This window comes from Mirounga leonina, unplaced genomic scaffold (genome assembly GCF_011800145.1).
Source record: "Mirounga leonina isolate KUSES-001 unplaced genomic scaffold, KU_Mleo_1.0 Mir_173, whole genome shotgun sequence".
Lineage (NCBI taxonomy): Eukaryota > Metazoa > Chordata > Mammalia > Carnivora > Phocidae > Mirounga > Mirounga leonina.
This window is the reverse complement of record NW_023270447.1, coordinates 10890744-10918582: the sequence shown is the minus strand read 5'-3', so window position 1 is coordinate 10918582 and position 27839 is coordinate 10890744. Positions and strand designations below refer to the sequence as shown.

The 27839-nt window shown below is 38.7% G+C and overlaps 1 protein-coding gene and 1 pseudogene across 3 annotated transcripts in view; one reads left to right on the top strand and one right to left on the bottom strand.

Moving 5' to 3' along the window:
- The first annotated feature begins 1529 nt into the window (after positions 1-1529).
- Positions 1530-27839, top strand: part of SLC35A3 (solute carrier family 35 member A3) — a 64061-nt gene continuing 37751 nt past the window's right edge. For 2 of the 3 annotated variants that reach the window (XM_035017941.1, XM_035017940.1), the window contains exon 1: positions 1938-2193. In XM_035017941.1, the coding sequence (XP_034873832.1) occupies positions 2176-2193 (18 nt within the window). In that variant the 5' untranslated portion in view covers positions 1938-2175. Of the gene's footprint in view, positions 1714-1937; positions 2194-27839 lie in introns of those variants that run through there. The other variant, XM_035017942.1, reaches the window with a different exon arrangement.
- Positions 5761-5889, bottom strand: LOC118020527 (annotated as a pseudogene).

The window sequence follows — 27839 nt, the reverse complement described above, 5'->3', positions numbered from 1 at the left end:
TCTCTTTCCCCTTACAACCACACATATTTACTGAGTACCATTTTTTGAATTAAAAAAATATAGGTAGATAGATATGTTAGAATAGTGCCTAGCTATTACTGTTTTGTACCAGCCATGTTTTGTTTCCAAAATATTTGGATAAACATTAAGATCTAATATAAAGTTCCACATTCAGGGATTTTCTCAAGGTCATAACACAGAAAATTTTAAAGCCAGTTATTTTTCTAACACAGTTAATTTTATTTTCCTGCTCTGTCTCTACAGAGGTAGTTTTAATCATGTGCAATATAAACAGAGGTAGGCTTCATTTACAGTGGCATTGTGTTAAGAGGAAAGAGATAGGGGCGCCTGGGTGGCTCAGTTTGTTAAGCAGCTGCCTTGGGCTTGGGTCATGATCCCCAGGTCCTGGAATCGAGCCCTGCATCCGGCTGCCAGCTCAGTGGAGAGCCAGCTTCTCCCTCTCCCTCTGCCTGCTGCTTTGCCTACTTGTGCCCTCTCTCTATCCCTCTGTCAAATAAATAAAATCTTTAAAAAAAAAAAAAAAAAAGAGGAAAGGGATAATCCTGCCCTACAATTTGATGATCAAACTGGACCTAGAATATTAATTTTAGCTTGTCCATCATCAGAATGGGCTGCGGTGGTTGGAGAGTTTCCAACAAAGATATCAGAAGGCCTCCAAAAGGTAGTGTTGTGGGGCGCCTGGGTGGCTCAGCGGTTAAGCGTCCGCTTTCGGCTCAGGTCATGATCCCCGGGTCCTGGGATCGAGCCCCGCATCGGGCTCCCTGCTCGGCAGGGAGCCTGCTTCTCCCTCTTCCACTCCCCCTGCTTGTGTTCCCTCTCTTGCTGTCTCTCTCTGTCAAAAAATAAATAAAATCTTAAAAAAAAAAAAAAAAAAAAAGGTAGTATTGTGTAAGGGATCCATGAAGCCAGGAAGGGGGTTAGTCTCTTAGGACTCCGGGATCCTCGGGCCCCATTTTTTTTCCCCCTGTTGTTGTTTCTTCCCCTCTCCTGGTTAATAGCACTAAGAGAGCTTTGGGCTCTCCTCACACTCAAGGTCTTGGCCAGGACGGGAGAAGGGGTCCTTTCCAACTCAACAAGCCTTCTTCTGGACTCCTGGGGGGCAGCCCACGCCAGGCTAATCTCGTTGTTTTCAGGGACAGTAACAGCTATCGCTAGCAGTGGGGTTGTTTGTTTCTTGGATCAGCCTCTTCACCCCCTCTCAGGGTCCTTTGCCCAAAGGACTTTGCCTTTCCTTGCGCAGGCGGACGCCCTGGCACCCTGCACAGCCGGACAGCCCCGCAGAAGCCCGGGGCCGGAGCCACTCCTCCTAACTCCTCCACCCCGGACACATCTAGCAGGAGGCAGTGCCCGGGGCGGCGACGCGACGGGGAAGCCTACCCCCGGGGCTGCCGGCCGAGCCGCCGAGGTGCCTCGCCTTCGGGACAGAGCTGGCAAGCGCCAGGCTGGGGCCGCCACAGCCGAGCCGGGAACGGCCTTTGCCCGGGCCGAGGCGGAAGCCGGAGCGTTTGGGGGACGGGACCGCGGGAACCCGGAAACGCCTGGGCCGCACCAGGCTCGCGGCGGCGAAGGCAGCTGGAGCGGCGGCTCAGCGCGTCCGGGCTCGTGGGGGACCCAGCGGGCCGGACAGCCTGGGCGCCGGGCGGAGCTGAGTCGCCGCCCGGGGTGCAGGCAGCCTGTCGAGCTGCGCGGGAGGTGAGCGTGGAGCGCCCCTGGGGGGAGGCGGGCGTAGGGCAGCAGGCTGCTGCGGCGGCCGGCCGGAGCGCTAGAGGCTGCCGGGGGGGTGGTCCGGGGCCGCCCCGGGAGGCGGAGGCGGAGGCGGAGGCGGAGGAAAAGGTGTGCGGGGGCCGGATGGAAAGTCCGTCAGAGTGAAGGGGCCGGTGTCCAGCCAAGCACGGGTGGGAGCGGATCAAGTGACACGTTGTACCTCCGAGGGACGACGTGCGGAATGTGCTGGGTGGAGGAGGAAAAGGGCCCGAGGAAAGGGGTGTGTCAAGCCAAGGAGAACGGCACCGTGTGCCTCAGAGCCTGGGGCGTGCGGAGCTCGCTGGCCGGTGGGGAGCGTCCCTTGAGCTCCCGCTCCGAGTGCAGCCTGTGGTAGGCGCCGATCCACCAGACGAGGACCCTGCGCTCAAGAAGCCGCAGGGACTTCAAGCGATGGAAGGGCTGTCCCTGGTAAGGCTAGTACGTAGGCACGGGCTGTCCGAAGCTAGGTGAGATTCCTATCAGAACAGGTGTGTGTGCGCGCGCGCGTGTATGCTGGGGGGAGGGTTCTGGGTGTTGAGGCAGGGAGGATTTTAATAGCATTTATTTACCAACTAACCGCCTTTCAGGAACGCTGGTTCAAATGAACTATAAAGAGTGATACTGGGGCGCCTGGGTGGCTCAGTTGGTTAAGCGACTGCCTTCGGCTCAGGTCATGATCCTGGAGTCCCCGGATCGAGTCCCGCATCGGGCTCCCTGCTCGGCAGGGAGTCTGCTTCGTCCTCTGACCCTCCTCCCTCTCATGCTCTCTGTCTCTCTCTCAAATAAATAAAATCTTTTAAAAAAAAAGAGTGATACTGAATGTTGAAATGGGCCTTGCTTAGCCAACCACTTACATTTCATTACTTGAGTAGAAAGACTGAATCTTTTATTATGTTTTATTACACGCAGGATTTGAAAATGGAATCAGAGTTTTTGGTTTTCAATCAACATTCAACTTTGATCGTAAAAGATGAAATTTGGTACAGTTTCTCACTTGGTGCTCTTAGGTTCATTGGTAAACTCCGGTTGTTTCCTTTTAAGGGAGTGACTTAAGTTTACGTCAATGGTCCTAACATTTCCTACCTAACACTTCTCCTACGTGTAGAGTCTACTTTTTCAGCGTCTCAGTTTACTTCTCCCCTTTTTCTTTCCCTCTACCTCCGCGCTAAATGTGGTGTTTCTCTTCTCTTATTTGCAGTAGAGCAATGGCTTCCAAACTGGACCTGCTTCCCTCAATTTGTCCCCCTTCCAGTCACTCCCCTCCATACTGCTTCTTAAAGTTAGAGAGCTTATGCAGTCCCTGGTTACTCTTCCCTCAGAAATACTCAGTGACCCTCTCTTGGATCCAAAATACATTTAAAATTATTTAGGATGGCATTCAAAACCTTTCAAAATTGCAGCTGTCCATAGCTCCAATCAGATCAATATGTCCCTTTCATTTTTTTAAATTAACTTTATCCCACATAATCCTGATTTTTTTTTTTTTTTTTTTTAGCTAAACTGCAGTAGTTACTTGGAAATGTTATTTCTGAACACGCTTTATGCCTACCTGCCTTGGTCTTTGCTTGCATCCTTTCTTCTACAAGGATCTTCCTTACCATCTTTGTAGAGATTCTACTTAGTCTTTTTTTGTTTTTTTAAGATTTTATTTATTTATTTGACAGAGACAGAGATAGGGGGAGAGAGAGAGAGAGAGATCGAGAGAGGGCACACAAGCAGGGGGAGCAGCAGGCAGAGGGAGAGGGAGAAGCAGGCTCCCAGCTGAGCAAGGAGCCTACATGGGGTTCTATCCCAGGACCCCCGGGATCATGGCCTGAGTCGAAGGCAGACGCTTAACCCTCTGAGCCACCCAGGTGCCCCAATTCTACTTATTCTTTAATGCCTTATATGGCACCTTCTTTTTAAAAATACTTCTTAAGATATAATTGACATATGACATCATATGAGTTTCAGGTGTACAACATGTTTCGGTATTTGTATATATTGCAGAATGAGCGCCACAATAAGTCTAGTTAAAGTTCATCACCACACATAGTTAAGATATTTTTTTCTTCTGATAAGAACTTTTAAGATCTACTCTCTTAGTAACTTTCAAATATATAATATGGTATTATTAACAATAGTCACTATGCTATACAGTATCCCTAGGACTTATTTTATTTATAACTAGAAGTTGACACCTTACAAAGCTTTCTGAAGTCTACCATTAGTCCAAGATATTCTTTTTTCTCTTGTGTGCTGAGCCCTATAATTTTATAATATTTGTTAATTTGCATTTTACTATGGTTATTTGAGGAATTTTTTTTTTTTAAGATTTTATTTATTTGCGAGAGACAGAATGAGAGACAGAGAGCATGAGAGGGAGGAGGGTCAGAGGGAGAGGCAGACTCCCTGCTGAGCAGGGAGCCCGATGTGGGACTCGATCCCGGGACTCCAGGATCATGACCTGAGCAGAAGGCAGTCGCTTAACCAACTGAGCCACCCAGGCGCCCTATTTGAGGAATTTATACTACCTCAAAGATTTCTTACTAGGATCAAACATGGAACAGAAAGGCAAATTCAAATATAAGATTATTAATAAAAATCTGAAACAAGGTTACACCACCACACAAGAATTAATCCTTGTCTCCAGGATCACGTGTATCACAACTTGTATCCAATTGTCCAGCTTCAGCTTACAGGGCTTTAGCAAAAGGGCAGTTTTTGTTCTTAGTGATTCCAAGTCGGAAGGGTGGGAGAAAGTTGGACATGTTAGTTTGGACAGTCTTAGTGAGATATTGGAGAAAACTAGAGGAATTCAGGAGCCAGTCCAGTTTATAGGTAGATAACAAAACCTCAAAGACAATAAACAGGTCTAGAATCTGATATCCACAATAGTGTGCTACTGAAACATAATTTTTTTTCTCTACAGTCATCTCCATTTCTACCAAAGATAAACGAGTATGACTACCTTGTGTGTAAAATCAGTCTAGTTTCATAAAACTTGGTTTGATTACTTATGTAAGAATAGTGATTAACCATATAGGCTCTTTTAAAGTCTGCCTTGCTGGAACTTTTCAGAAGGAATCTCCGAGTGGACTTTCAAAAGCTCCTCAAGGCTAGGAAGCCAAGCCAAGGATTCACCATCAGACTTTGCCTGTACTACTTTTAATTTCTTTTTTTAAGATTTTATTTATTTATTTGACAGAGCGAGAGAGACCCTGAGAGAGGGAACACAAACAGGGGGAGTGGGAGAGGGAGAAGCAGGCGCCTCGCCAAGCAGAGAGCCTGATATGATACGGGGCTCCATCCCAGGAGCCTGGGATCATGACCCGAGCTGAAGGCAGCCGCTTAACTGACTGAGCCACCCAGGCGCCCCCCTTCAATATCTTTAGATTTGGGTGAATTCCTCTCTTCTCTCTTCTAGAGGTCCCTAAGAGATCCTGAGTTTCTTGGGCCTGCCGGGAATTGACCTTCCTTACCCCGCTGATAAGACTGAGAACCCTGAAAGCCAGATACTAATTGGGTTTTTTTTGAAGGGGCTTTATTGGCTCTATAAAGTCAATCTTAGTTGCTTAAAGTTGTCTGGTCATATCTGATACTATACCCATCCTTCTCAAATGTGACATTCCAGTCAAAACTTAGGCAGTATAGCCAGTGTTTCCAATTGTGTCTTGTTACAGGGAGAACAGATTCATATTGAACTTATACAAATAACTACATTGCCATGAAACTAAAAATACTAAGGGTTTCTGAATTCTGGAGGAATTAGGTAAGGAGAAAAAGATAAATATTTCAATTCTGTTTACAAAGGTACCGTTTACCAAATTGTTGTAAGTTAAAGAAAGCTTAAGAGAAAAGGCTTTCTTAAATCTTTAATTAAAAACAAATTTTTAAAAAAAGATTTTAGGTATTTATTTGACACAGAGCAGGAGCAGGGGCGGGGAAGAGGAAGAAGCAGGCTCCCGGTTGAGCGGGGAGCCTGACTTGGGGCTCTATCCCAGGACCCCGAGATCACGGCCTGAGCTGAAGGCAGATGCTTAACCGACTGAGCCACCCAGGCGCCCCTTCCTTAAATCTTTTAATTAGCAATAATCACACCTCGGATAAACCTCATTGGCTATGATACTGCCACTGCGCAAAGCTTCCTTAAATCTTTTAAACAAAATGTTAAAGAACCAGCAGTGTTTCAAACAAAAACTCAGAAATTATAATCATCCTCATCAGTTTATTCAGTCCCATTTAATTCTTGTTTTGCTTGATCTTGGGTTAGTAGTTTTATGAATCCTTCAGTTTTTTCTATGGAATTCTGAAAATTCTTACCCAATTCAATGGTATGATCTTAAAGTTGTCAGAAAGCTGTTTTCTAGAGTACTTGTCAGGATTATTTCCATGAATCTTTTTGAAGACAAGCATTTTTGGATCATAGCAGCTTGGAAGAGCTTTCATGAAAGCATCAGCATAAAAAAATAACTATCTGTAAATGACAAAAGACTTAAAATGGCCATGTTTAAAGATCTGATGAGAATTCATTTCTAATGCAGTTGACAAGGATATATGGTTATTTCTGTGACACATACTTTAAGATGATAACTGGAATTATGACTGATGACATAATATGATATTATTATACAATTATATATTATACAATTTCTGGAACACATATTAATAACATCCATAATTAACATCCATTAATAACATCCATCCATACAAATATAACCTAAGAAGGTTAAACATCACTTCTTATTTAGAAGGCTATAATCTGACATATCAAATAAACCTCATTAGTTTGACATCTCCTTTTTTATAAGGAGAGAGAACAAATCTTTTGAGATGTTTCAGGGACCCTGTGGAACAAATCAAAGTTCCAGGTCCAAAAGACTTCATTTAGGATTTGATTTTGGGGAATTTTGCCAAACATATTAAAAGGGTTTAAAACACATAATTAAATAGGATCATAGGTCCTGTGAAACAATCCCTTTAACTAAGGTGACAAAAACATTGAAGGCAAATACTGAAAGTTACATAGTTATATATATATATATATATATATAATATATATTATATAATATATAAATACCAGCTTCCAATTAGACTAACTTGACCATAGAGTTCCTATATATATATAGTTATATATATAACATATGATATATAAATACCAGCTTCCAATTAGACTAACTTGACCATAGAGTTCCTATATATATATAGTTATATATATAACATATGATATATAAATACCAGCTTCCAATTAGACTAACTTGACGATAGAGTTCCTATATATATATACATATATATATATATGTATATATATATAACTTTAGCTCTTTTAATAGAGAAGACTCCATTTTTTTTTTTTAAGATTTTATTTATTTATTTGAGAGAGAGAATGAGATAGAGAGAGCACATGAGAGGGGGGAGGGTCAGAGGGAGAAGCAGACCCCCTGCCGAGCAAGGAGCCTGATATGGGACTCGATCCCGGGACTCCAGGATCATGACCTGAGCCGAAGGCAGTCGCTTAACTAACTGAGCCACCCAGGCGCCCAAGACTCCATTTTCTTAAGTAATCAAAGACCTGATAAAGAAAATGGGAAGCACAGGAAGTTATTTTGATGAAACACAGGATCTTTATTTTCTAAGCAGTTTACTTAAAAGGTAAAGGAAAACCTTTCACAATCTTATCAAGAGTGGACCCATAGTCCAAGAAAACTTTGTTCTTTTTTTTTTTTTAAGATTTTATTTATTCATTCGAGACACAGAGAGAGAGAGGGCATGAGCAGGGGGAGAGGCAGAGGGAGAGGGAGAAGCAGGCTCCCTGCCAAGCCAGGAACCAGACCTGGGGCTCGATCCCAGGACCCTGGGATCATGACCTGAGCCGAAGGCAGACGCCCAATCATCTGAGCCACCCAGGCGCCCTGAAAACTTTGTTCTTTAAGGAGAAACAAGACTCAATTCTACGGTGCCTGGGTGACTCAGTCAGTTAAGCGTCTGCCTTCCGGGGAGGTCATGATCCTGGGGTCCTGGGATTGAGTCCTGTGTCAGGCTCCCTGCTCAGCGGGGAGTCTGCTTCTCCCTCTCCCTCTGCTTCTCTCTCTCTCTCTCTGTGTCAAATAAATAAATAAAATCTTTTTTTAAAAAAGACTCAATTCTGGTTTTACATCAATGTACTTTTGATATTAAGGCTTGATTTTATAGCCCTTATAATTAATGCATTCAATTTTAGCCACTTGACCACTCAAAATAAATTTCTTCTCTCTCTCCCCAGCTTTCCATGTCTATTTAGTTTTTGTCTTTTATTTTGCTCTTTCTCATTCTGGAACAACCAATTATTCTACTTTAGGACAAAATTACTCTTTTTTTTTCCCTTGACAAAAACATATCTCCATATCCCCTAGTTTTTTATACCAAAACACATTTACTTTCCTTGTATACAGAGTTCCCCCCTTATTTCTAGTATTTTTTTTTATAAAGATTTTATTTATTATTTGACAGAGAGAGAATGAGAGACAGAGAGCATGAGAGGGAGGAGGGTCAGAGGGAGAAACAGACTCCCTGCCGAGCAGGGAGCCCAATGCGGGACTCGATCCCGGGACTCCAGGATCATGACCTGAGCCGAAGGCAGTCGCTTAACCAACTTAGCCACCCAGGCGCCCTATTTCTAGTATTTTAATTACATATATTAATTAGAATTCTTAACTCTTAGAATCCTTATTTCTAGTGAAAACTAGGAAGCAAGTAATTTTGAAATGTTTTCATACACCAACATTCTGGTTAACTCAGAACGTGCACTACAACCACCCCCTCTTTTTTTTTTTTTTTACATATTCACTGAGTATCCGTCATTTAACTTGACTTCGCAAAACTCTAAAGACATAAGTTACCAAAAAGATTTGGGAAACTATTTCAAGCAGACATATAAAAAATAATTATTGTTGAAAAGTTCATTTATGAATTTTTATATTTTTAAATTTTTTTACATTTAAACTTTTACATTTATTTAATTCACTTGTTTCAAACAAATATGTTTCAATTACTCATGAAAATTTCATGAGACATTAAGCAGCTTACTGTTTTTTCTTGCTGACAGATTTTGTAACATAGAGATAACGTGTGCTTATTTGACTTGTAAACCCAGGTAGAAAAGCTGTATGTCTGCATTATATTTAATGCTGACAACTTTGGAGATATATCCATTTTGTTTGTTTGTTTTTATTATTGTTGTTGTTTCAGCTAAACCAACAATATTCTTTTTTTTTTTTTAAAGATTTTATTTATTTATTTGACAGAGAGAGACACAGCAAGAGAGGGAACACAAGCAGGGGGAGTGGGAGAGGGAGAAGCAGGCTTCCCATGGAGCAGGGAGCCTGATGCGGGGCTCGATCCCAGGACCCTGGGATCGTGACCTGAGCCGAAGGCAGACGCTTAACGACTGAGCCACCCAGGCTCCCCTAAACCAACAACATTCTTATTTGCCAAAGATTACCTGAGTCATGTGAACTTAAAAATATTTGTGTTAGTTTCTGTATTCCTCTCAGAGAATTTTAAATTAATATAGTACTCCTTTTTCCATAATTTAAATTGAGCTCTTTTACAGACTACTTTTGGCAAGACCATCTAGAGGTAGAAAAATATCACACATCTAAAACATACAAACAGAAATGAGATCTTACAGCTTTTCTTTTAAATTCTTAGCCATATGTCAGGTACAATAATAGAAAACTCACTAGTGTTTTTTTTTTTTTTTTAAAGATTTTATTTATTTATTTGACAGAGAGAGACACAGTGAGAGAGGGAACACAAGCAGGGGGAGTGGGAGAGGGAGAAGCAGGCTTCCCGCCAAGCAGGGAGCCCGATGCGGGGCTCGATCCCAGGACCCTGAGATCATGACCTGAGCTGAAGGCAGACACTTAATGACTGAGCCACCCAGGCGCCCCGAAAACTCACTAGTTTATATAAAAGAACAGTTGGATCCAAATTGTGTTTCTGGCAGATGGAATAAGATAAGGTTACCTGTTCAGATGGCTAAAGTTTTTTACTAATATTTGTTGAAAAGACTTTTTTCGCCCTAAGTTTATTTAAGTAATCTCTACACCCAACGTGGGCCTTGAACTCATGACCCTGAGATCAAGAGTCACATACTTCTCTGACTGAGCCAGCCAGGTGCCCTGAGAAGACTTTTTAAGCTTGTTGTTCATTTGCCCAGTATCCAAATAGCTCCCTTTCCCTTTTCAGCATCAGGATAGTTGTCTCTAACTCTCTTAGGGCGCCTGATGGAGGATAGGGGGCTTAAAGTTCAAGTGACTGTAGGCATCTGAGGGCTAAAGTGGGAAGGAAGAAGTCTTGCAGGGGTGGACAGAGGGATGGAGGAGACGGGGCCTGAAGGATTCAAGGGAACTGAATGGAAGATTGAAGTTGGCTAAAGGAGGAAAAAGGAACAGAAGCAATGGGAAGGGAGAGAGGTCTTAGAGGAGCCAGTTTGGGAAGATCTTAGGTTTCCCAAAGAAGCCAGTGCAGGCCCAGCTTATCCTCAGCAAAATCATGCCAATAAGAAGGAGGTAGACAGAGTTGCAGAGCATATAGCTAACAGGCGTTCAAGAAGAGGATTTCGGTGGACTGAAAAGTTCTCATGGGAGGAATAGGATGAAATAGAACAGAGAGGCCTTAACAAATAACTCTCCAAATACAAGCTTCCAATTAGACTAACCTGACCATAGAGTTCCTTTAAAAATTCCTTTCAAACATCTTATTATCAGGTTTCAGCTGGGACAAACAATAAATATTCCTGGCAGTACTGAACTCCTTTTTAAAAATATTTTTTTCAAAAAATGTTTTTTTAAAACCAAAGGTAAATCTATCAAGTGATTCAAAACCAAACCAATAAGCCTTTTATGACTTAACCGTGATGCAAGAGATATCCCCAGAGAAGGTAAAAAAAGATGCAGCCCTCCCAAGCCCTAGAACCACTACTAAAGATAGCCAAAAGAAAGAGACATGTCCGCATTTCACCCCCCCCCCCAACTGGCAACAGTCAGTAGGATGCTAGCTTCCAATGGGGTGCAACCCACATTTCTGTCCAGCTCCTGTTCTATATTCTGTATTCTTATATTTTCTTACTCTTGTATATTCTTATGACTCCTAACCTGATGGTTGAGCCACTTGCACACCCAAGAACCGATAACCTGCATGCACCAGGCAGGCAGAAAGCCAAGCCAAATTTTTAAGGCACAAAATGAGACAAATAGGGAAGTAGTAGCTGTACTTTGGGAGGCAAGGATCGGTAACCAACGGGTACCCCAAAACCAAATTCCCAAGAATCTTAATTCAGAGAACTAATATTTACAAATGCTTTTCTTCTGCTAATCTGATTTTGGAAAGGAAGGGACCATATGAAATTTTACCATGTTCTCTTGACTGTCTGGGCATTACAGACAGATCAAGGAGAGCTGATTTGGTAAGAATTCTTACCCATCTCTGGCTTCTGCCAGTTCTTCCAGGGTCCCATCTGTGAGCTCTGGGGTCCCATCTGTGAGCTCTATGTAGGTATCTGAGAATCCCATCCTGTGTCACCAGAAACTGTAGGGGAAGAAAATAATTTTCTTTCTGATCTTCTGAGTTCCTAGCCAAGACCCTTATAGTAAAAGATTAACAAGAGAAAAACAGACTTATTAACATATGTTCTCCATATATACAAGGTATACACTCAGGGAAAGTGAGTAACTCAAAGGAGTAGCTTTAGAATTCAGAATTAAATACCATTCTGAGAGGGAAAAGGGAAGGGAGATGTAGGCCTCTTAGGGGAAAGTAAGCAATTTTTAGGAAAGATGAATGGACCCTTAGAAGAATAGGTAAGAGGTAAGATAGTTTGTGGCAAGGTTTGTCTGGGTATAGTATTAACTTTTAATTTTCTCTTCTGTAGTGAGTCAGTCCTTGGTTGATGAAACTCCTTTGGGGAGGGGATTTATGACAACTGAGTTCCTTATGGAGGATTTGTTTTTAGGCAGAACAGGGAGGTTTGGGGAAAGCCTCCCTGCATTTGCTGTTTTTTAAGTACCTACAGCTCGAAATAACCAATATGCTAAAGTGGCATATTTTACGGGTAGCATATTCAATTTCCTTTCACCCCCATTTTAAAGGTGAGAATATTAAAGGTCATGCAGGTCAAATAACTGGCCCTAGGTTCTGCAAACACTGTTTACGCTGCTTGTTATATTTGATATGGATATAATTTGTATCCTTAGATGTGTCTTTTTTTTTTTTAAGGTTTTATTTATTTATTTGAGAGAGAGAGAGCACGAATTGGGGAGGGGGGCAGCAAGATGCAGAGGGAGAGGAAGAAGCGGACTCCTCATTGAACAAGGAGCCTGATGCAGGGTTTGATCCCAGGACCTGGAGATCATGACCTGAGCTGAATGAAGGCAGACGCTTAACTGACAGCGCAGATGTGTCTTTCACATAGTAGGAACTCAATATGATGAATGAATGACTTGATACACATTAGAATCAACTGAAATAACCTTAGTTAAAGCCCAGTCTTACCATTCAGTAGCTGTGAAGTATAACTTTTGAGCCTTTTTCCTTCTCCTGAAAGTTTTAGAGAGAGAACTTTCTATTTGATATTAATCCGCTGTGGAATTTTTGTGTGTATGAAACTGCAAAAAAATTAAGAGTAAATCGTAGACCTATCGGTAACTGAAATCAAACCAGCAGTTAATAATGTCATTGAACATCATCATTTGAACATCACTAAACCAGCAGTTAATATTGTTATTCATGTGTATGAATTATTAAAGTTCAGATCAATATCAATTGGTAGCTAAACATTAGATGTTGACCCTCTAAAAAGCAAGTCAATCCTAAGTACATTCAACTTAATTGTCTGCTTTAATGAAGGAGTGTAGTGCTGTGATTATATATTTTTAATGAATTTTTAAATGTCTTCTGCTATGTAGATTTGAGAGTGTTTGGTATATAAATATGAGAGTTTTTACTTTATAAGCTTGAATGTTACTCAGCTTCTCTATCTACATTGGCTGCCCGGAATTCTTACTAGTTTATCATTCATATGGGAGATACACTCAAAAACCAAAGAACCAGTTGCTGTCTGGAGATAAGTGTTTTGGTTGAAAAAGTATGCTAGATCAGGAAATACAGTAGAAATTAGAGTTAAGATGAAGCTGAAACTTTTAGGTCACAACAGGTAAAATGCTAAAAAAGATCATTCCAATAAGAGAGTGTCTAAATACATTATACTTGCTCTGCTTACTTTTTCTGTAAAAGTTGGATATGAAGTTTTTTTCTAAATTCATATGTTCTCTAAAGCCACATTTAAACAACATTTCTAGGGGTGCCTGGGCGGCTCAGTCGTTAAGCGTCTGCCTTGGGCTCAGGTTATGATCTCAGGGTCCTGGGATCAAGCCCCGCATCGGGCTCCCTGCTTGGCGGGAAGCCTGCTTCTCCCTCTCCCACTCCCCCTGCTTGTGTTCCCTCTCTCGCTGTGTCTTTCTCTGTCAAATAAATAAATAAAATCTTTAAAAAAAACCCCAAACATTTCTAGTAGCATTTTCTAACATGAGTAAGTCTTATAAAGGTATTCAGTGAATATTCAGATAAAGCACTGTAGTATTATAACCACTTCTTCTGACTGATATCTTTTAATCAACCATTGTGTGAGGTACATACTATTTCCCCCCTCCCCTCCCCTGCCATTATAGATGAGGGAAAGGAGGGACAGAGAGGTTAAATAGAATGCATTATTTATCAAGTGGTGGGGACAGAATGTGAAATTAGGTGGTCTGAGTCCAGAGGCATACTCTAATATACTATGCTGACTGGCCGTCTAAAACGTAGACATTTTTAAACACTTAGCCTTTACTGCAAAGACCATGCAAAAGACTTATTGGAAAAATTCATAAGCCATGAAATGATAGCTTTGACTGAGAGAAGTCTTGCTTTATATCTGAGCTCTGACATGTTATGCAAGGTAAATTATATACTTAATATCTCAGAACCTACAGATTTTTTAAATCTGTAAAATGAGTGATTCCTTCTTTTACAGATTAAATTAGATTTAAATGGGATAATGCCTATAAAGCACCTAGCACAATGTCTGATATGCTGTAGGTGTTCAGTAAATGTTCTTTTATTAATTTAATAAATTGTAACTTCTGAAGTTACAATTATTAGGAAACATTTAATGAGAACCAGTTTTGGCAAGGGTGCCTGTATCTTTTATGTATTATACAGAGAGACTTAATTTTTGAGGATCATTTTTCCTTTCTGAGAATTTACATTTTGTAGAGTTTATTTATTCTTTTATAAATTCAACATAGAGTACCTGACTGCTATGTGACATATCCTCGTAAGGAGATGCAGGAAATACAATGATGAATAAAACACAGATATGCATATATGTCAACAAATTAGATTGATAAAATTTATAAGTGGTATTATAAAATATAAGTATGAAATCATATTGGAATATAGTAGAGGGGAGGCTTTAGTCTGCTTGAAACTTAGGAAAACTTCACTGAGAGTAGATTTGTATTTTGATACAAGATGAGAAATAGCTAAAGAAGAAGAAAGAAAATTTATAATTAAAAAAAAAATTTTTTTTCAAGTAGGCTCCACACCCAGCACAGAGCTTGAACTCATCACTCTGAGATCAAGACCTGAGCTGAGATCAAGAGTTGGATGTTTAACCAACAGCCTTAAAGGTGTCCCAAGGAAAGAGTATTTTTAAAAAAGGGATATTTATTCAAAGAATGCATGAAGAAAAAGTGTTTGACACAGGTCATAGTTTATGGCAGAGAATTTAGGTGGGGGCCAGATTGTGAGGGACTGTTTTGTGTGAGTTTGTACTGTATCTTCTATTGGTAGGGAGTTAGTTAAACTTTTACAAAAAGAGAAGGAATGTGATCAGATCAACATTTTAGTAAGGTATCAGCTATATGGAGGTTGGAGTTGTTAGAGTCTGAAGGCTGTCCCATCAGTTGGGAGGCAGAGTGACATGAGACTTGAACAGTAAATACTCAACAGGCATAATTGAAATGTACTCAAGAGTTTTTAAAACCATGGTATATATAAACTCCTAAGACTGTAGGTTTACCTGGGAGTGGTGGCAATTTCCTGTTTAGAAAGGGTGGTGGTTAAAAACAACAACCACCACCACCACCACACAGCATTTGAATTCTAATAGTGGAATTTTGTCCTTAGGGGAGGGTGGTATTCTCCCATTAATTACCTAAGCACAGTTAATAGCTAGAGTTCAAAATATGTTTTGTCCTTGACAACTTGCCAAACCATAAATCCATAAATACCAGCTAATTCCATATGTTCTATTAAGTTTCAGTTAAATTATTTTAAACATTTTTCTAAAATTTTTACCATTTGTGAGTGCTACAAAGAAAAACATCTTGGGACGCCTGGGTGGCTCAGTCAGTTGAGTGTCTGCCTTCTGCTCAGGTCATGATCCTAGGGTCCTGGGATCGAGTCCAGCATCAGGCTCCTTCCTCAGTGGGGAGTCTGCTACTCCCTCTGCCTGCCGCTCCCCCTGCTTGTGCTGGCTCTCTCTCTCTCTGACAGATAAATAAAAACCTTTAAAAAAAAAAAAAAAGAAAGAGAAACATCTTAAAGCCCCTGATCTTTCAGATTTATCCTCAGGCTGAATTAAATAAATAGCTGAACATTATTCTTAATTATCCTGGTATATTTTAATTCTTAAGCATTTCAAAAAATGCTAGAACCTTGTTATTAATGTTAGTACTTGGGGAACAACACTGTCTTATAGAATGATTATATTATGTTTGACTTTCTGCCTATAGATAGGTATATTTTAGATGGCATGTTTTGACACACATAGTATACTTCAAACTGGGCAATAAATCATGTTTAAAGGATTTAATTTGGGGCGCCTGGGTTGCTCAGCCAGTTAAATGTCTCCCTTCAGCTCAGGTCATGAACCCAGGGTCCTGCTTATCCCTCTCCTTCTGCCTGCCACTCCTCCTGCTTGTACATGCTCTCTCTCTCTCTATGTCAAGTGAATAAATAAAATCTTATAAAAAAAATAAAGGAGTCAATTTGAGAATAGTGTGAACAGAAAATTTAAAATTGGAAATTGTTTTCTAGATTATAAACTCTGATTACTGCTATTACTTTTTTAGGTTATAAAAACAAAGACATGAATAAAAATAGTGATGATCTGTACTTTCTTTTACCTTTTATGTTCTTTAAAATGGCAAAGAAATTGATATTTTCTAAAGTAAGCATTAGTAGAATTACTTTGTAATACTGGTCAAGTTCTTACCTTCCCTCTAGAAATGTTATTATTAACCATTTAGTTTTGTGAACCAAGTGGATGGGCTTCACATTTTCCATGACAGAACATCACTAGAGTAATATCTCAGTTATTTGGTATCCTTGATTTTTTTTACTGAGTCTGGCATTTATTTTAAATAATATTTATTAAGCACAGCACAAGCTATGTGAGAGGAACTGTTGTATGCACTCTTCAGTGTAAGCCAGTTTTCCTGGTAACTGATTAATTCTTTTGAGTACTGAAAACTTAATTGTAACTGTCTTCCTCCTAGGAATGATTTCTGCCTGAGTAGACATAGAATGGAGAACAATTAAGTTTTAAAAATACAGATACTTGTATTGATTTCCTGTGGCTGCTGTAACAAATTATCCCAGATGGGTTGCTTAAATTAAGAGAAATATATTCTCCCAGAGTTCTGGAGGCCAGAAATCCAAAATCAGTATCACTAGGCTGATAATCAAGAGTGTCAGCAGGACTACCTATGCTCTCTCTGGAGGCTCTAAGGAAAAATCCATCCTTTTCTCTTGCAGCTTCTGGTGGTTGCCAGTCTTCCTTGGTTTGTGGCTGTATCACTAGTCTGCAAGGCCAGCATCTTCAAATCTCTCTCTGGATCCATCTTCACACTGTCTTCTCCTCTTGAGTATTTGTGTTCTCCTTTTCTGTCTTTTATAAGGACATTTGTGTTGGTGTTTAGGGCTCATTTAGCTAATCCAGGATAATTTTCCCATCTCAAGATCCTTAATTTCATTTGCAAAATCCTCTTTCCCAAGTAAGGTAACGTTTACAGGTTCTAGGGATTAGAACCTATATATTTGGGGGCCATTATTCAGCCTACTACAATCCTCAGGCATATTTTACTGTCTGGACATGTGCTAGGATATAGAGATTGTAAAAATGTGTAGAGCATAGGATTCTGGGACCCTGCGAAATTGTAAACTCAATTTGCTTTTTTTTTTTTTTTTTTAAGATTTTATTCATTTATATGAGAGAGAGCATGAGCAGGAGGAGAGGCAGAGGGAGAAGCAGACTCTCCGCTGAGCGGGGAGCCCAATGCAGGGCTCAATCCCAGGACCCCGGGATCATGACTTGAGCCAAAGGCAGACACTTAACCAACTGAGCCACGTAGGCGCCCTTCAGTTTGCTTTTTATTTCAAGCCCATGACAGGATCAGACTTTGGATTTGTTTTTCAGAAATACTGACTTTGTAGCTAAAAGAGATAAGTTGTTTTTAGGCTGTGACAGAAACTTTCTGATACTTTACCTGGACCATGGGCTGTGAATTTAGGGTCTCAAGTTCATTATTTTCTTTCTCCAAGTTTTCTAGTTATTTTAGAAGCAAGAAATGAACACCATTATATGCCAATTTCCAGTAAAATGTTTGTGGCAGCACTACTTGATCACCCAAAACCTAATGTTGATTATAGTAGGTATTTACAGGTGATAAGTTTAAGTAATTTTTGCCTTGGCAGATGAACAACTACAACTGTCTCCTTTACCACTGGTAATAGGGTCCTTAATGGCCTTAAATCTAGTCGGATCAGAAAACTGATTCCAAATTATTATTATTGTGGATCTGTTACCCTAGAACCACGTTTGGTACCAAACACGTATTAGGGTTCAATAGAGAAACAGAACCCTTCACTATTATAGAATAAGGGATTTGTGATAGGAATAAGACCTTTCTCAATTATGGGAAAAGCAGGGGAAGTAAAGGTCTAAAAAAGAGAGTGTTGGGGGGAAAAATAGTGTTGGAGGATTACTGAAAAGTCACTAAAAGCAGCCCTCCTGAAACACTAGTGTGGGTACACAAGTCAGCTTTCAAAGGAATCTAGGGAGCGAGGCATGTCCTATAAGCCAGAATAGGATCATGTAATGGAGCTGGTGGAAAGGTGTATAGAAAGCTGTCCTCTCTGTGTAGCTGTCTTTTTCCGTCCGCAGTCAAGAGTCTGGTGGAGAGCATGAGCCCACTTTTGTGCAGTAGGATCAGCAGTTGTGAGGAAGAGCTGACCTAGCGCAGGGAAGAGTGAGGATAACTAGAACCTAATTCTCTGTTTCTGTTTTACCACATTTAACCCTGAGTATTTTTTGTGAGTAATGCTCTTGTGTCACCCTGTCTCCCAAGTTTTGTGCAGACTTTATGTTTAGCCAGTTCTAACCTAGCACCATACAGAGAAAGGGACTTTGGGAAATACGTTTGAGTTTAACTAAGTGGACATAAGGTATCATCATTTTCCTATGATATTTTTCTCTTGCACCCTGTCATAGGAGTTTACATACTTAATACTATTTCTTGAGTTGTTTGAATAATGTATCTTCCAAGCTAGAGGATAAACTTCATGAAGAAAAAGACTATATTTGTCTTGTTCATCATTGTGTACCTAATGCCGAGCATTGTATGTATTAAATATTGATGGCAAGTTGAGGAGAGTTGGAGGATACCTTTATTTTTCCCTTCTGCCCCCAGTCTCCTTGAACATTTACTAATGGTCTTGAACATTTACTAATGGTTAGTGCCTGTGGACCAACCTGGCTTTTACACTAGTCTCTATTCTTTTTAGAATAGCTTTATTTATTTTTTTTAAGAATATCTTTAACTTCTGCCTTTAGCTGTAAGTGGAGGAAATGGCCATAGCAGAAAGTGGTAGAGCAGAATAGCACAGAGATGGAGAAATGGGAGAGTGAAGCACAACACATTCAAAGGGGATCTTAGAGCTATACTTATTAGATCATTATGTTTTCCAAATTGCTGACATTATATAAAGAGTACAATAATACTGAACAATTTTTAATCTAAAAATTAGAATGCAAATAGGTTTTATTTGTATAGTTGAAGAAATATTTGAGTATTATCGATTTAACTGAATGTAAGAATGGAAATTCTACAGTAGTGAAAGAACAAGTTAAAAATTGGCAGTACTGTAATTTACATACAGGTGATATTTGCCTTATGTAAACAGACACCTGACACATTGAGGAAGAAAGGGAAGGAGAAACAATGAGAAGTTGTTTTACTTAGAATGTAATAGGAACCTTAGTAAAGAGTTGATTATTAAGTGTGACTGAGCAGGATTGTGCTTTGCACTTAAAAGTGAACTAAGTTAGTGGAAGTTATTATTTCTATCATAGAAACAGTTGATTATACAGATAGTATAAATTATCTTTGACTCATTCTTCTTTCACTTTTATAAAACATAAAATGTTTTGATTTTCCACAAGATTATTAACAAGTATGACGTATTTTTGCTACTTTTAGGAAATGCTGTGGCTACTTCTGAGGTAGTTTGAAAGGAAGATATATAAATGCCAGTGTCAGAAGTAAAGGCAGTTGTGATGAATTTTATTTGTCATTATTTAGCATACAGTTATAGGTTGCAGTTTTAAAGTTTGGCATCATGGAAGACAGTGGACAAAAAATTGCAACTGAGGTCAGTATTTTTGTATGTATTTATTTACTTTTTCTGTTCATTTACTTGGGAAAATCTTAAAAGATCTGTTTTTACCAGTAACTGTTTCTGAATAGCATATAATGTGAACTGCTATTTGCTTATTAGCACTTTATAATTTGTGTGTTTTCATATGTACTCTATTATGTCATTAACCTTTAGTAGATTATTTTATTGTACTTAGGGAGTACATTTCAGAACCAGTGTTTAGAAAATGTAAATATAGCTTACTCTAAAAACCATAAGTTAAGAAATTTAGACTTTTATTTTTACAATTGAAGGAAAATTGATATGCAGAATTTCTTAGGTACTTAGTAGTCTTCAAGAATCTATGTAAATTTTATTACAGTTTAAAACATTGACTATACATTTGGTCTTTTAGGACTTTTAGTAGCTGGAGACATATCAGCGAAGTACAGATAGTCTTGTTTCAGTAGAAATAATGGGCTTCATATTATAGTCCTGAAGATTATGCATATACTTTGATAAGCTATTGGAATAAGTCTATAGCCAGACTGATATTCAGATTTACCTACAAGGACCTATCTGTGTCTGAAAAGATGAGTAAAAATTATTAGTATATAATGTTTTGAATATTTCAAAATTTAGTTAATGCATATCTAATGCACTTAGATGTGGTATACACAACTCATTTCTCACTAATCCTGATTAATTTGGGGGTAGAGGTGGTAGCAGTAGTGTACATTAATGATACATATACTTCATGTAATGGATATTTTTTAAACATTTTAAGCCTTTAAAATATTTAAGCCTTTAAACTCAGAATTGACATTGTAAAGCAAGAATCTTTGGAAGCCAATTTTTTTTTTGAAAGATTTTATTTATTTGAGAGAGAGAGAGAGCACGAGCAGAGGGGAGGGGCAGAGGCAGAAGCAGACTCCCCATTAAGTAGGGAGCCCAACGTGAGGCTTGATCCCAGGACCCTGGGATCATGACCTGAGCTGAAGGCAGACGCTTAACCGACTGAGCCACCCAGGCAACCCAGGAAATTTTTAAATTTTTAAATTTAAATTTTTAAAAGGAAAATGATGCTAAATGTTTATCAGTAGGAGATTCGGTAAATAAAAGGTTCACTCATTTGATGGAACTTTAGAACTGTTAAAAGCAATGAGCTAGGTCTGTATATCAGCATAGATGGCAATACAATACTGAATAGAATAAGGAGAATGCCAAATAATGGATACAGTTTGATGCCATGTTAATGTAATTATGGCTTATGATTATATTATATATGTATGAAAAAAATTTTAATAATAGACGAGAAATATATACTTTAAACTTGTAACAGATTCCTACTGGGGAGAGGGAAAGGAATAGGACTTAGAGTGGTGGCTTAAAGGGGACTTTGACTTTAGTTGTAATATTTTATTCCTTTACAAAAGGAAAGGTAAACAAATGTGACAAAATTGAGACATCAGTTCTGGGTGATGGAATCATGGATGTTTGTTATGTTCTTGGTACTTCACTGAATTTTAATATTCCATTTTTTTCCCGTCAAGAAAGATCTATCTATTAGGAAAAGGTGGAACTTTGTGATTACAAGACTCTGTTTTCCATGTAACTAAGAAACCCAAAAGGTTGTTGAAATCTTTTAAGTGGAAATATGAAATGGTCTAGGTACTCTATTTCACCTTTGCTACTAAAGTCCTGGGGTTTAGGGATTTCAAAAAAAACTGAAATAAGAAAAATTATTGACAAAATCTATACCAAAATATCATTAGATGTTTTTGGATAGTTGATTATGGTTCAAATTTTTACCAATTAAAATAAGTTTTCTGCATTTTTCTAAGAATATACTGCTTTTTAAAATAATTAAAGTAATAAATGCTATTTTTAAAAAACAGAATAAAACAAAGAAGAGCCATCAGAATGAAATAGTGTTCTTTACTCTAGTAATCAAGAAGAGTGCATTTTTCAGGTTTTAGCTATTAAGTAAAAGTGGAACATCTAAGCATCCTTACTCCTCTGATCCTGCTATAAATCTGAGAGCCTCACTGAACCCAAAGTGAGTTCAGGGAGCTTAGTATCCAGGGACCTTAAAAAAACATGGGCAGTAATTTGTTGACTGGGTTGTAAGGCTTTTGGTAGTAAATCGAAAAAAGCTACATTTTGGGGGCGCCTGGGTGGCTCAGTCGTTAAGGGTCTGCCTTCGGCTCAGATCATGATCCCAGGGTCCTGGGACCGAGCCCCCGCATCTGGCTCCCTGCTCGGCGGGAAGCCTGCTTCTCCTTCTCCCACTCCCCCTGCTGTGTTCCCTCTCTCGCTGTGTCTCTCTCTGTCAAATAAATAAATAAAATCTTTAAAAAAATGAAAAAAGTTACATTTTTGAGAGAATTTAGCATAGTTTCTTGTTGATTATTGGTTTGTAAGTTTCTTAGATAGGAGATTTTAATGAAACAAAGAATAATATGGAAACTAGAGGATTAGCACTACCTGAAAGGATAAAAAAAGGGGAATTAGGTGGCAAGAGAAGAAAATGTAGGGAGGACTAAAATTAAATCTTAAACGTAAGATTGTTTAGAGTTTGTGTTCAATGGTAATGAGAAAATATTGTACACTTTAAAATGAAGAAACAATATTAATCTTATAAATTATAGAAGTGGAGTATAGTCTTTGTTTTGATAGATTTCATATTTATGGATTTGCTGTGAATTTATGGTCTGTATTAAATGAACATATTTAATTTTACCTGTATTATATTCCAAAACCAAGTTATGTATTTGTATAATCTTAGAAGTACTCATATTTTTACTTTCCTTAGGCAGAATTGTGAATTAAATTGTAATTCTTTACAGTTGATCTAGTACAAATGATCATTTGTTTGTATATATTTTACTTTTCAACTTTATATTAGAAAAACAATCCAGTTCTTTCCTCCTGTGTGTCTCCTTTACTCCTCATACAGAACACTTCACTTCTAACATTGCAGGTCACCAAATGTTGGGGAAGAGGTATGGTTTCCTCACACCAAGCAATTCTCTGTGACACCAGCTGGGTATCCTACAATTTAACTCAATTAGGACACTATATACCTGCAGATAGTGTCAGATCCCACGGGTTAGGAACTCAGTCCCATAAGAATGCTCCCACCCTATTTAAGATCCAGTTGCAAGTAGTAGGTCACCAAATTACCCACAACTCTGTCCAGTTTGGCTACAAATCAGAGGTTCCCACCATCTCCTCCACAAGTTGGATTAATTCGCTAGAGTGCCTCATAGAACTCAGAAAAACACTTTCTTAAACCAGTTTATTACTGGATATGATGAAGGATACAAATGAACAATTAGATGAAGAGCTATATAAGCACAGGGCCTGGGAGGGTCCTGAGTGCAGGAGCTTCTGTCCCTATGGAGTTGGGATGTGTTATCCTCACGGTGTGTATAGCTTGTTATCCTGAAAGCTCTCTGAACCTCATACTAGTGAATTTTTATGGAGTTCTCATCACAGAGGCATGATCAGTTGATCACCCAGGAAATTATAAGCGTTTCAGGAGCCCTGTGTCAGGACGTAGGGCAGAGACCAATATATATTTTTTCTATTATCTCACATACTTTAAAAAAATGCATTGTAAGAGACTGTTAACTGTATTAATAATTAAGAATGGAATTATCACAGTGAATGTGTTGATGTTGTATATGCTTGGAAATGGAAAAGCAAAATAGTAAAAATAGTATATCCTGGTTTAGAATCTGACCTTTAAAATTTCATTTGAAAAGAAAGTAGAACTTTGCTGTTATAACAGGTACATTATGGTCTTAGCTGTACAGAATAAACAAAAGACTTCCTTGAATAGATTTTCCAGGAGAATCGGATGCCTATGCCAAATGTAGATTACTGGCAACTTGCTCTCCTTCCATATGGAGATAAAGACCACTAGGATGTCCTCTGAAATTCTACAGTAGCATGTAGTGAGAGCTAGCGAACCTGATATTTAACTATGTATTTCCAATTAGTAGTTAAATGACCTTGAACAAGTAATCTAACTTCTCTGTTTATTATTTTCTTCATTTTATTTTATTTTTTTTTAAAGATTATTTATTTATTTATTTGACAGAGACAGACACAGAGAGAGCACAAGCAGGGGGAGCAGCAGAGGGAGAGGGAGAAGCAGGCTCCCCACTGAGCAGGGAGCCCGATGTGAGGCTCGATCCCAGGACCCTGAGATCATGACCTGAGCCGAAGGCAGACGCTTAACGACTGAGCCACCCAGGCGCCCCTATTTTCTTCATTTAAAAATGAAGATATTTATACTAGATGATTTCTAAAGCATCTTCTACCTCTAAAATGCTGTAATTTTATTTCACATTAGGACTCTTGCTAATGCAGATTTACAAAAGTGAGATGGTTGATACATAAATTGATGTGTTCTTTCCTCTAAGCTTGATCCTTTATATGTGACAAAAAAGACATATATTATTCAGATTTTCTCTCTGAAATTCAGATGAAGTACTTAAGGTAATTTTTTTCAATCATTCTTTTTCGGCACTAAAAATTTTATCCTCATATTGATGGTGTTACATTGTTTGATTCTGGAGCATATTCAGTCAGAGAATTGCTAAATTTAATGAGCTAGACTTTGTGCCTTCAAGGATAGGCTGTCACTGTAACCATGGTACTTGGCCTAGTATAGGCACCAAATAATGACTGTTGAATGTTTGAATATATTACATGCTATTTTAATAATTATGAGGTAAGGGAAGATAGAGGATCATTTATCTAGAACTGTAAATGGTGGCTTGGTTGTGAGAGCTATAAAGAGATATACAATAAAGAGAGTCAATATTAACAAAACTTAGGATGGAAGATGGAATCATGGAAAGGATAGAGTTGGGCTGAAGAACAGACTAACAGAACACCATTGGTATTAATCCAAAGAAATTAGAGCTAGAATCAAAGCTATGAGGAAAGCCTGCTGAGGAATGCTACTACTTAGTATGTCCTCTATCTTTAATCAACTTTGTTAAGCTGTAGTTTACACACAATAAGATGTACCCATTTATATGTTTAGTTCATGAGTTACAATAAGTGAATACAATTGTATAACCACCACATAATCAAGATACAGAATATTTCCATCACCACCAAAAATTTCTTGCTATCCCTTTGCAGTCAATCCCCAACCTCAATCCCTGGCCACAGTCAACCATAAATTTGCATTACTGCAAATTACTTTTGCCCTTTTTAGAATTTCATATAAATGGATCATATAGTATATACTGTTTTGTCTGTAAACTTTTTTGCTGTTGCAAAATGTTTGCATTGATGTTTTAACTTGTATCAGTGTTTCATTTTTTTTTATTGCTGAGTAGTATTCCATCATAAGGATGTACCACTGTATGTTTAGTAATTTACCCGTTAATGGGCATTTGGGTTATTTCCAGTTTCTGGCTGTTACAAATAAAACTTCCATGAATAATCATACACAAGTATTATGGATAAATGCTTTCAGATCTTTTGGGTATACACCTAAGAGTAGAATTTCTAGGTTATATGAAAAGATTATTATTTTTTTTTTAAATAAACTATCAAACTGTTACTTAAAGTGGTTGTATCACTTAATAGTCTCACTAGCAATGTTAAGAGCTCTATTTGCTCAAAATCTTCTCCATCGCTTGGTAGTATCAATTTTTACAATTTTAGCCATTCTAATAGGTATATAATGGTATCTCATTGTGGTTTTAATTTGTATTTCTCTAATGACTATGATGTTGAATGTCTTTTCATGTGCCTATTAGCTAGTCGTTTGTCTTTTTTGGTGAAATGTCTATTGAGATCTTTTATTCATGGGTTGTCTTGTATTTATTATGTTGTAAGAGTTCTATATATATTCTGGATACAAAGCCATTGTCAGATACACGTATTGAGAATATTTTCTCCCATGATGTGGTTTGCCTTTTATTATTTTTATAGTATCTTGAGATGAACAGTTTTAAATTTTGATGATATGCAATTTATCCATATTTTTCTTTTATGGTTTGAGCTTTTTGTAAGAAATCTTTGCATGTCCCGTCTGGATGGCTCAGTCGGTTAAGCTTTTGACTCTTGGTTTCAGCTCAGGTCATGATCTCAGGGTGCTGAGGTCGAGCCCGGAGTCTGCTTCTCTCCTTTCTATCTCCCTCTGTCCCTCTCCCTGCTTGTGCTCTTTCTCTCTCTCAAATAAGTTTTATTTGAGAGAGAGAGAGAATGGGGGAAGGGGCAGAAGGAGATGGAGAAAGAATCTCAAAAGGGAGATGGAGAGAGAGAATCTCAAGCAGACTCCCCACTGAGTGCGGAGCCCCACGTTGGGCTCATCCTCACTACCCTGAGATCATGACCTGAGCTGAAACCAAGAGTCAGAGGCTTAAATGACTGAGCCACCCAGGCACCCCAATAAATAAATCTTTAAAATACAAAAAAGAAATCTTTGCCTATCCCTACATGGCTATATTTTTCTCCTGTTTTCTTCTTGAATATTTATAGCTTTAGCTTTTATGACAGATCTGTGATCCTTTTCTAGTGTGAGGTAGATAAGGGTAGAGATTCACTTAAAAAGAATGCAGGTGTCTTGTTCTAGAATTATTTTTTTGTTACCATTGTCAAAGTCATTTGACCAAATATGAATGGATTTACTTCTGGACTGTCTTCTGTTCCATTGATCTATACTTCTGTCCTGTCCTATGTCAATACCAGTTTTAATTACTAGAGCTTTATAGTAAGTATGGAATTTCAGGAGTTTAACTTCTTTTTTTTTTTTTTAAGTTTATTATTTGAGAGAGGAAGAGCATGCATGCACACGAGCGGGGCTGTAGGGGCAGAGGTAGTAGGAGAAAGAGAATCTCAAGTAGACTCCCACTGAGCTTGGAGCCCAAAGCTGGGCTCAGTCTCACGACCCTGAGATCATGACCTGAGCCGAAATCAAGAGTCAGACACTTAACCGACTGAGCCACCCAGCCACCCCTCAAGAGTTTAACTTATTTATTTATATTTTTATTTTTTTAAAGATTTTATTTATTTGACAGAGAGAGACACAGTGAGAGAGGGAACACAAGCAGGGGGAGTGGGAGAGGGAGAAGCAGGCTTCCCGCAGAGCAGGGAACCCGATGCGGGGCTTGAAGGCAGACGCTTAATGACTGAGACACCCAGGCGCCCCGGGAGTTTAACTTATTTAACACTGTTTTTCCTATTCAAAATTGTTTTGGTTTTCTATGTCCTTTGTATTTCCATATAAATTTTAAAGTCAGCTTATCAGTTCCTACCAAAAAAGCATGTAGGGATTTTGCTTGAGATTGAATTCAATTTTTAGATCAGTTGGAAGCAAAGGGTGTGACCTTGGGTGGAAAGGCAGTTAATTGACCACACACACTGCATTAAGTCCTTCCTTGAAAGAGGCTCTTAGTGGAACATCTCCATGTTTTTGACAGTTATAGTGGTTGATAGTGTTGTTCAGATCTTCTGTATTCATACTGGGGGGTTTGGTATATATATGTGTGTATTCTTGTAATTACTGAGAAAAGTGGGTTAAAATCTCACATTATGACTTATGGATTTACTTGCTTTTTCCTTTTAATTCTGTTAGGTTTTGCTTCGTGTATTTTGAAGCTAGTTATTAGGCACAATATTCATCTGTAATGGTTATATCTTACTGATGTATTGACTCTTTTATCATTATGAAGTGTCATTCTTTAATTCTAGAAATAATTCTTATATAATTTATTTTTCCTGATACTAATTTGGCCTCTCCAGTTTTCTCATAGTTATTTCTCTCATGGCATATCTTTTTCCATTCTTTTACTTTTTAACCTATTTGTATCTTCATATTTAAAGTGAGCTTCTTAGAGTCAATTCTGAATTACTTTAGGGAAACTATAGGAACTTTGCAACTCTTATCTTTGGGGAAAGCTGGGTGAAGAGTACACAAGAACTCTTGTACTATTTTTTATTCTATGTGAATCTAAAATTATTTCAAGAGTGTTTATAATTGCTTGTTGTTCATGCATTGTTACAGTAGTTTCTTTTAAATTCTTCTCTGGGGGCACCTGGGTGGCTTAGTCGGTTAAGCATCTGCCTTCAGCTCAGCTCATGATCCCAGGGTCCTGGGATTGAGCCCCACGTTGGGCTCCCTGCTTAGTGGGGAGTCTGCTTCTGCCTCTGACCCTCCCCTCTGCTCATGCTCTCTCTCTCTTAAATAAATAAAATCTCTCTTAAATAAATAAAATCTTTAAAACAATAAATTCTTGTTTGGAGGTCAGTGGGATGCCTGGGTGGCTCAGTGGGTTAAGCATCCAACTCTTGATTTCGGTTCACATCAGGATCGCAGGGTTGTGAGATTGAGCCCCACACTG